General features: G+C 34.9%; 1 protein-coding gene across 2 annotated transcripts in view; it reads left to right on the forward strand.

The window, feature by feature from the left end:
* LOC139964214 (uncharacterized) overlaps window positions 1-11,316 on the forward strand; it is a 37,909-nt gene that overhangs the window by 16,866 nt on the left and 9,727 nt on the right. For both annotated transcript variants that reach the window (XM_071965640.1, XM_071965641.1), the window contains exons 3-5: window positions 5,576-5,781; window positions 6,707-6,786; window positions 8,280-8,337. In XM_071965640.1, the coding sequence (XP_071821741.1) occupies window positions 5,576-5,781; window positions 6,707-6,786; window positions 8,280-8,337 (344 nt within the window). The remainder of the gene's footprint in view (window positions 1-5,575; window positions 5,782-6,706; window positions 6,787-8,279; window positions 8,338-11,316) is intronic.

The raw sequence follows: 11,316 nt of genomic DNA on the forward strand, positions 1-11,316 counted from the left end.
CAAAAAAAACAAAAAAAACATTGTTATAAATCAAGAAAAACAAAAAAAAACACAACATGCACGCAGCTTGATTGATGTCATATTTAAACTTACTCAAGTCTTCAGCTTTGTTTATGAAAGAACATTTAACCTGCAATATCTCCCCATAGAATAAAAAACATTCTGAGCCCTTTGGGATCATTACAATTATCTCTATCACAGAACTTACCTGTGACAACCTAACAAGCATGGGTTGGTTTGTGTCTCCTGTTACGCTAGTCTTAAATTTTCTGACATGGATAAGTAAGTACTGGGAGTATTGGGGGGGGGGTTAACAGGGGGTGGGGGAATTTCTACACCTCTAACAGAGCTTGTTTAACACTCAGTTGACATTTTCATGGCTACTTTTATGATATTTATTTACTGGTATCCTAAGTTACTAAAGTTACTATTAATGACATCATGTATGCTTTGTTAAATTAAACAGCAAAATAAGAATATATTCCTTCCATAATAAAACTTGATATAACCACAAAAACACCATATTATTGAATTTAATTTCACTTAAATATTAACTGTAGTTTTTAATCTTTGTCCCTTATTACCACAATACAGCAGTACATATCACAATATAGTACTTATAGCAGAGAGATCACCTGATGTATTTTTCCCCCCTTTTTTTGAAAACATTTCTTTGCAAGCTGCTCTGTTAAGTGATGCATTTAAATGCTCACTTGCTCAGAAAAATAAAAAATAAAAGAGAGAGAAATTTTGATGATGAAAGGTAAGTACTTTTAATCGAAGGAGGAAATTGAAGATTTTATGGAGATCAATATGTGAAAGAGAATTGGGTGAAATTTGTGTCATGAATTCTCCATGTTTCTTAAGATGTTTGACATCAGCACTTAAATTGTCATCAAATAATACTGTTTAGAAGATCCATTTATATTGGACTTTATTCATGAATTGAGGCATACATGTGAAAGTAAGGACAAGAATTTGTATTTTTCATGTCAGTGGAAAGGGCATATGGATTTTAATATAATTTGTATATGATTTCTTTTGAATCACTGTCAACTTAGGATTAATAGTTGCTAAGATGAAATTTTTTTAACATAAGTTCATACCAAAATTTCGAAAGCAATAAAATAATTGCTGTACCATGCATAGCCACGTTTTATCTTGAGAATGGAAGAAAGAAAAGAAAGTGTCTGGAAATATCTTTGACTTAATAATACATTTAATTAATACCTGTACAAGTGTCTGGGTGTCATGATGAAACTGTTAGAATATAATGGGAACATAATGGCTCAATAGTAAAGTAAAAAATGGGCGAGGGGCAGGGGGGGAAGGGTGGGACGGGAACATAATCAAGAGTTTTAGTTACTTCAATTGCAAACTTATTTTGAAAAATAATTTGTAAATTGTTAATATGTTGACATCAACATATACATGTTATAAATATGCACATGTATAGTTTTCAGTTAATAAATCAGTCAAGGAGACTGATTCACTACTTATAAGTTTACAGAGAACTCTCTATACAGCACTACAGCATGTAGCAGAATTGACCACAGGTGACGTCCATTTTCAGTATTAAATCGTACAGTTCAATAATAACAATCCACTTTGAAAGCACTTAATATATACTGTATATATACATGCTCAACACAGCATTGTGAAAAATTAGCATTACAGAGGAAAAATTTGTAGAAATTATTTGACCTCTTCACGATAGGACTGACAGCTTGCTAATCTTCTTAGATTCTACATACAGTATGCAAAACTATGTGAGTACTCCAGGCTAAAATGGCATGATAGTCACACTTGTGGCTTTACGGGCAAAATACAGCATAATGTAACCAGTGGTGGCACCAGCCAAGGCAATTGGGAGAGGGGGGAAACTAGGGGGCAAGGCTGAATTTGTTTTTTTTTGGGGGGGGGGCAAAAAATATAACAGTGATATGGGGAGGGATGTATATAAGGGGAATTTGTCTACAAGTAAAGTGTCTTAGACTCAAAATGGTGCTATCAAATGCCAATTTTTCACATTAATGCATTGCACTGGAAGCTATTTCTAACACAAACGATTAGCCTACTTTTATATATACATTATATTATACATTTTGGATAATTGGCAGATCTGATGGAGGGGGGGGGGGGACTGGGGTGCAAAAGATCTGTACAGTATTTTCACCAAGTCATCTATCTACCCTATATTTCTATAGCAATGACATTCATCTGAAAGATCATTTCTAATATTTATGGCACCAAGAAATTGAAATAATATATATTGCTTGGTAAAATTTCTCAGGAGCTATATATACTGCTCTATGTAAATGATTTACTGTATGTATGATGATACCACTGTCTGCAGGTATAAATATAGCCGTCACGAATTATACGCTTTCTTACGCTCTGTTAATTATCCGCCACCAAGGAGAATTAATTGGTTATAATGCACGTTGAAAGGAAGTAAGTGGTGATTGTATTTCTCATAAAGAGGCTTTTTGTGGTGCGTACATTCCTGGCAATTACAGTCAATTATTGGAATATTGCTCCAGGAGTGAAATACTACAGGACTTCATTGCATGGCTGCAAGGTTCCTTAATGCCTTGTTTAATTCGTCTCGCTTTTAATGTTCCCAAATCAGTACAAACGATTGAGTAAGTTCTTGTATTCCTCAAAATTACCTTCTGTGTAGTGTGCTTAAATTATAGCTCTCAAGGAGCATAACATTGTAACATGAGACTTGTTTAATTCGTCTCTCTTTTAATGTTCCCAAGTCAGTTCTAATGATTGATTAATTTCTTGTATTCCTCAAAATGACCTTCTGTATAGCGAGTTTAAATTATAACTCTCAAGGATCATAACATTGTAACATAAGACTTGTTTGTCATCTCCCAACCACCCCAATCCCTTCGCACTCAATAGTTTTGATTAATATATGAGCTAAATATTGGTGCAAAGGTTTATTCACTTTGCGTTCAAAATAAGAAAGAAAATCATTATGTCCTGTGAGCACAAAAAAAATTAATGACCATGTCAATATTAAGAATTGTGACTATATGCTTAGAGACCCTTTTGGGTATAATTCAATATTTAGGGGGGGTGTGCATTGTGGAGGGGGTATGCTAATTCAATGTTATGGATAATTTCTAGGTGACCAAAATCCAGCAATTGCACTCTTTTGTAATTTTTTTAACATAAAATATGTAAATGGACGATTAAACTTCACGGTTTCTGTCTGTTTTTACACATTTTTTCGAGTAAAAGTAGATCTGGAACACCATCTATCTAAAGATGTTTGCCTTTGCCTTGGTGACTTTTCACCTTTAAAAATGTGGTTACAGAATCGGAATGTATTCTGTTAAATTTTTGCCTACCAATGACAAAAAAAAAAAGTCACTTTGAAGATTTAAAAATAATGAACCATCAAAGATGTAGCATTGCAAGCTTGTACATGCAGGGAGAGGTTGTTGCAGTACAGACCCTGGTTTTCCCTTTTCTAAATATATCAATCCCGTCATGCAGTTACAGAAATGTATAAAATAGGGGACACTGGGAGCTAACAGGCCAAAATCTATTTTGATTTATTGCATACTGTACATTTGTTTATTAATTCAAGCATCTATGTTGCCATTCCACTTCTTTTTGTTTTGATATTTGCACAATTTAGCCTTTAAAAGCATCCGGATTACATCCAAGGTTTGTTTTTTCGCAAATTTAAACTATTTTAAAGTCTCATAGGTGTTTGCTGATGAGTTTCGGAAAACAAACTTCCCAAGCAGATTCAATGTTCCTTATTCTTAAATAGACTCTGCAGGTGGATTTAATGGAGAAAAGCTGTCGCAATCGAAAAAAAAGAAATTTATTTTCTGTTGCCCTTATGGCGCGAATGATTTACCGTAAAATCACTGCGACTGTCCATATCAGCATGCTCATTACACAAATGTAGCCTAGATATATACTTGTATCGTCACCTTTTTACCCAATTCCACGGAGGAAACGACTGAAAACACCTGTTTATTCATTGCAACGGAAGGAAATGACATATTTTTGCTAGCTACATCGATAAGACCAAAAAAAAGATACATACTTTTCAAGAGAAGGGACTTAACAACACAGGAAGAAGCCCTAGGCCTAAGGGTCGTAAACAAAACAGAGAGATTTGATTGGCGCAATGATCTGTTGGGCGGGGCTTTCAAATTTTGATTGAAGTTTGTAGAATCTACAGACTCTTTAATAAATCTGGCGAATTTTATTCAGCTCAAAATGTATATTACGACAGATAACTCAATAAAATTATTGAATGTTGATATGGAAATTGCATAGAATGGTGTCATCTTCACTTAGCTTTTAGTGCAGTCAGCTGGAAAGGCGAAGTTTAAATTTGGCAAACACGTACTGAGACGTAATTTAATGACTTATTTAGACTTTGTAAATTGAAACAAAATTCTAGCTGAACAATTAAGAAAAGAGAAGTATTAGAGATTTGTATGACTATGGGAGCATTAGTACTGTAGCTGAGTTATTGCTCTCTCTGTTCACAGGAAATGTATTTTTCTTTTATTTTTAACTTTATAAATTCTTTAAAGGGCTTCATCAGTAATAGCTTGGCATTATACTCACGCTAAGTTTCAAAGCACTTTGCAGAAGTTTTTTTGGTCCCCAAAATTCTTCTCCGAGGGCATTTTGGATTGTTAAAATGAACAATTAAATATATCAGAGGGGGCAGCAGTAACTACTCTACACTTAGAGTGGCATTTAAATTGCTTGGTGAAATTGGAGAATGGGTGACCATGGCATCCATGTGTATTGATAGGATATTATACTGAATTCTTTTTTGTGGGGGGGTGGGCAATACTGATAAGTTTAAGTATAACTCAGAGTGACAGAAAACTGTATGGGGCGGCTTATGCAGAAAACTTAAATTTGTGGAAAAGCATATAACTTCTTATTAGTGCAGGATTCCACTTGACCAGTGCTCGTTGACTCTTGCACTGGTTCGAATTCTGGACTAGCCAACTAAATTTGCTCTTTCAAAATTTTGTTTCCTTGTATCAAATCAAATGGCTTAAATATGTTTATCAAATGTTTTATGCACAAAAGACAAATATTCTTCTTCTTATTGATTTACCTTTAAATTGATACCTTAAATTCTACAAAGTTGTACTGTCAACGTGCCTGAAAGACTGTTCATTTAAACCGATGGATATTTCATCGTTTTTGATTGTTTTGAACTCATAATTTTAATTCTTTCACAATTTATGGTTGACTGCAGTTCGAAAAAAAAGATGACAGTTGAATTTGCTGCACATGAAAGTTTGTCATGAACATGACTGTGAAACTATCAATCTACCACAACATTTTAAAGCTTAAAAATGCATAACAAAATGATGTTCTGTTATTTATTCTGTTTTTCCTGCAGTCTTCAAGGATTATTGTAGTAAATATTAAACATTACATCCAAGAAAGGTTGGGGGTTAGTTACAATCATATCTCGACAGAAAATTGCCACTTTCAACAACACAATCAACATTTATCGATATATACCCTCTTGTTTTATCAACGAAATCTTTTCTTAATCAAATAGAACACGGAAGACACAGGAAGAAACTGTCACCGTCGTTAGGCCATCTAGCGAGTCGCTCTCTCCCAGAAGATGAAATATCCGAAGGCATCGATCGGGAGACAAATCCAGACGGAGACGGAGGTGACGAGGTCTTCGCTCCTGACGTTAAAAACGGACACGCTATCCGAAATGAAAAAAGCAATGGAGTCAAGGAGAAAGAGGACGGGGTAATTAGCTATCCTCTTAATTAGCTGATATTTATCAACCATGGTAGTAGGGAAAGTGAAATGTCCTCCACCCCCCATCCACCCTTCCCCGCCCCCCGCCCCCCCTCTACTTTTACATCCCATGTCGATTGTAATAGGCCTGTTATCCAAGCCTGTGGTCAACAAGGATATTGACCAAAGACACAGTAATTATCTTGTATGCTTCAATTGTAATTTTAAATTGTACAGAGCTGAGTAATTGTTATACTACAACATCATTTTATTGAAAATTTATTTGTTGTTTTCTTTCTCTTCTTACTAAGTCATACTACAATACCATCATCAAATTTTTTTTTTTTTTTGGGGGGGGGGGTAAATGTTATGATTCTCTTTATACACCTCATGAGGATGTTAAAGATAATAAAATTGAAACTGAAACTGCTACCTATGATTAAATGATCATCTACTTGGTCAGCAATAATTGTTTCACTCACATGTTCTTCATGGTGTTGTACTGGACAACCTTCAAGGGCAATGTGATGTTCAATGTGTACAGCTTATGATCTCCAAATATCTGAAGTTCCTAGAAAATGTATTTCCACCAATAAAGCTCGAAATTTGCTATATATACTGTACATCGTATGTGGATCCATCCACCTTATTGAGTTCAAGAACACTATGTTTGCTGTGTAGGTCAAAAGTCACTTGAGGTCAACAGAGATCAACCTGTTTAACCCTGCAGTCACAATACTTGCTCCAAAGTTACACCTGGATGAATATCATACTTTACTTTTCATGTGGATCCCGTACCTTTAATAGAAACCTGGTGTGCGTACTGTATATAATGGCAAGGAATCACTAGGCCTATTAGCTTTCTGCTTTTTTCTCAAATACCTGAGCTGATAAATTTAATATTAATATGTGTCCTGCACCGTTTGACCAACAGAATCTAGTGAGCAATGATGAGGATGCTATGACAATGGCAAAGAAGGTGCCTTTATCTGGGCCTCTATACCATGGCAATATGTGAGTATTTGTGACTGTTATATGGGCCACTATCAGTATATGAGTTTGTATCACTATCATATGGGCCACTAAATCAGTGACCATAGGTTTGCTTTAATGTCAGCATTAAATGGACCACTGATTACTCCCAACATACTGTACATGTCTATGATCTCTAGATAGATCTGGTGTATCATTTAATAGCATCATTTTGCCCCAGTGATTGGCCACTCACTGTGTACTGTCATCGAGATTTGTTAGCCTTGCATCAACTTGGTTGATTCTGCATTTTCGTCTGGTTTCAGAAGTATTTTTCCTTTGAAGATATGACCTAAACGATCTATTAAAAGTTGAGAGTTTTCAAGATTAGATGCTTGCTTTGTGATATATATATATATGGATGTATATGTAAATGTATACGTATATGTATATATATATATATATATATATATATATAAACACACATATATTTATATATTTGAGCTTGGTGAGATGCATGAGTTTAGGAAAGTACACGCAAAAAAAAACATCTTCGAGCTGAGTGATCCCTTCCAGCAACAAGTGAGACAGCTAGGTTCTTAAAAAATCGTAAACAAGAAAATGCTACAGTTTGAAAATTCAAACCTTCTGTTCTGTTCATTGAGCTTCTAATGCTCACAGTTATTACCGTCGAGTATTTGAGAGGCAGCAATAGGAAATGATGTGACTGAGTCTTGATTGTAACCCAAGGGATGGATAACATTTTCATTGAATCCTAACATAAAAACAACCAACTAAAGCAACAATTCAAGAAGACCAATTAAAGTATCAGACTACAGGGTAAGAAACGGACAAAAAATCAATATAAAAGCTTGAATTTTTGCCCAGCAATAGATGCATTTTGATTTTGAAGGCCAAAGACCTCTGCTGGATTAGATTTTCTCAGCTTCTGTGGTGAGTTTTATCGAAACGTGTTTGTATGTTATGGTATCAGGATGCAACAGTGTGACATCATCATGTTGTTTTTACTCTTTTCCATGGTCTAAAATTATCCAATTAGTTTTTGGATATTAGTTTATTATATAACTACATTAAAAGAATCTAATTTTAATCCATATCTTTGGTCTTTAGTAGTCACTAGTAGTGCCTCCCATGTGCCATCTTCTTGTAAGTCTCTATACTTCTGTGTGATCTTATTGGAATGTATTGTCCTAACCATTTGCTTCGCTCCATTCAGGTCACTCAATATGCTCCAACCTGCGACCAAATCCCATTTCCGCGAAGTGGCATTCACATCTGCTTCTCCCAGACTTTGGTACTCTCTCCCACTGGACATAATAAAGGACCTCTCCATCTATCGTCCCTTTCAAGTGGAAACTAAAATCTCATCTTTTTCATTCATAGTTCGTTTGTGAGGCACATTGAACAGTTTATTTTCTGGATATTTGCGCTATACAAATTTTATTATTATTATTAATTCCCTAATAAATATTCAATGACTATATTCGGTATGTTTTGCTTTCTTCTCCTTCCAGAGATTTTTCAAGAAGTCAGACAGATTTCTTCAAAATGCTTGATGAAAAAATTGCAAGAGTAAGTTACAGCGCATATTTATGGTTCCATCTATTTCGCTAAGGATCAGATTGAATTATTTGGAACCCAATTGTTGCAACCTTTTTCTGCATCAAAAAGCATAAAAAGTATATTCTCAATAAGTGGTGTCTCCCTCATTATTTCATATCTATTATACAAACCTTTCAAGGTTTAATTTCAAACTAATAAAGTAACGAACGATACGATAGGTCAACAGATTGTGATGAGTTTCATCTTGAAATATTCAGCCAATGGCATTTGGGCTTTACTCCATGAACTTAGAAGAAATGTATGCCGATATGTAAATGAGTCATGGCTCAATAAAGAATGTAAAACCTTTCGGTGAAATTTTAGAATATCAAGATGCTCGGCAGGGTTTCGGGATTGTCTCATGCATCAAAACGAAAAGTTTAAATCCACTTTATAAAAACAGGAAAGAGAAAGGACCCTGGAGGGTCTTCCTGCTGGCTTTTCTGTTTCGGTTCATAATATTACAGTAGAATATATGTAAAGCCGCAGAAATAAACACGAGAATTCTTGAAAACATGCAAAAAAAATATATAAAAAAGAAGAAACTTGTCCGTGATAATCTTATCTTCCCAGAGTAAAGACCATTTCCATTCTATTACAGAAGATCGCTGAGATTTGAAAGTTTGATTACGCAATGGAATTATCCCCTATAAAGTAGCTCTGCATGTGGATTTTAAGAAGACTTGGAAAGGAAACACAAGGAAAATACAAAAACAAAACAAAAAAAGAGAAAGAAAGAAAGAGTGGAAAATATTTTGCAAATCGATGACTTTTGGAGGAATATTAATTTCTGAATATTAATTGCTGAAATGACATCACAAACATATTAAGAGCAAAAGAATACAAGAAATCATTTCCATAAGATAAGCCTCTGTGTGAGATGACTCTCAGTCATTGAACTCCTAAATTAACATCTCCAATCAAGGCTCTTGAACTTGGAGAATATCTAAAGAAAGAAAACACACAATCATTCCTGTAGCCCTTTGAATCCCTATATAATCTTATCATTGAACCAACCAATTGTTAAGAATTTACAATATAAATGAAGATTTGATTTTGAACTTATCTGACATTTTCACTTTACTTTGTCATTAAAGATTTGTTTCTCATAAAGGGGCCGAATGTCCCGAATGTGCTGAAAAACTGGATGTCAAAGTTTTAAGGAATTAACTATCATCTGTTCTTATCTCGGAAGTGGTGTTTCGCAACCTTTTCCACTACTTGCACCCCTTAGCCTTGATTGAAAAATCTTGCAACCCCCATGTACCTGTACCTGTCCAGCTGTCAACTCTTGCCCCGCTGGGAGTCCTTTTGTATTTTTTTCAAACAATCTCACTCTGTTCAGATTGTATCTGCTCCTGGTAAAATTAGAATTCTAATTTTTTGTCTTAACTGCAGTCAGATATCGACCACTCCTTTGTGTTTTGCAGCTCTACGGTCAGGATTCACACCTTCACATTGCTGCTCTTCTTGTTGTCTCAGGAGGGGGAGGCGGGGGGCTTGCACCCTAGGTTAAGAAACAATGCTCTTAAGAATGACTGTAGAAATGGTGTTGTGTACACTTCAGCTTTGTTCATCTTTTAACAGTTTAGGTTCTGACATACCTCTTCACTGCACACTTTTTTCAATAACCAGCTGTATCAGCAAAAATATGTTTTAGCTATGTACTAAACGAAGGAATTCCAACAACAGGTGTTTTCCTTCCGCAATTTTTCCTTCCCTGTACACAGGATATTTGAGACCAAAAGACAAGTCTCTGTGTCTCTGATTACAATAAAATTATCTTGCTTGTGAAGAAACAAGCACAATCAAAATTGTGTCCTTCTAACTGTTGTTATACAAAAATATGTTATCTTTTTAATTCTTCCTTTTCTTTTTTTTGGCCTCCTACCTTTCAATAAATATTGATTTTTCCTTTTAGATCCCAAGAATAGAGATTTAAATACATTGATAATGTCAACGTTTTTTACAATATTGCCCGAAAGCACATCAGCAAAACATCAGACATCTGCAAAATAGATCAATAGAATTTATTAGTTCACTGATAGAATCGTATAAGCCTCGCAAGGCTCATTGCTCTCTGTGTTTACGGTCAATGCCCGTGGAGAAACAATGGTTAAACAACAAAAAAACTGGTAGAGCTTGCGGATTAAGTCGTGTATTTCTGGTTGATTTACCCTTTGAATAACATCTGGACCGTGAAACTACCGTAGTTTGGTATAAAACTGATATTGTGTCTGCCATGTGTACCATTGCGTGATGAAAAAGTCACAATCGCAGATTAAATGAGATGGATTTTGAAAGCGTTATTTTCATTTAATATTTGTTCGTGGTGTATATTAATTCTTATTTTCGTGGAGGGGGGGGGGGGGGGAGAATGGGATTTAGGGGACGTAAATTTTCTCAATATTATGAGAAAATTTAAATTTAAAGATGAAAGGCGCAGTGAATATAACTTCTAATCCGAGAGGAAATTATTTAATCGAGCCACTATGTAAAGCTCATCGCACGAGTGTCAAAATTGATTTGGAAATTTGGAAATACAATTTCGATGAGTTTTGGCCAGTACCAGACAGAGTGAAAGTGCCCTTTGTTATGATTCTCATTAGAGGGATGTTCTGTCTTCGTTTGATGATGTATCCATCTTGCAAGGAAAACATATTGTCAATTTTTAGCAGAACGTACAGTACCTTCTTGCGTATCAAAAACATCAGCTTCTTTATAAGCTTTGTTCATTCATCCAATTCTCAAGTCCTTTTTGCATTCTAGCTTGAAAGTGTGAATATAAGACCTTTCTCACTGCTTTTGTGTGTTTATGTCATCTTTTAATCTAACTTATACAAAGAAGTAATCACAGAGCATATGAAACTCTGTACATTGATCAAACTCACATCAGTTCCCAGATGTAAAAATTTGCAGTTTAATCATTTTAATTGGATAACGACAATA

The sequence above is a fragment of the Apostichopus japonicus genome, chromosome 22 (assembly GCF_037975245.1).
Source record: "Apostichopus japonicus isolate 1M-3 chromosome 22, ASM3797524v1, whole genome shotgun sequence".
In the NCBI taxonomy this organism is placed as follows: Eukaryota; Metazoa; Echinodermata; class Holothuroidea; order Aspidochirotida; family Stichopodidae; genus Apostichopus; species Apostichopus japonicus.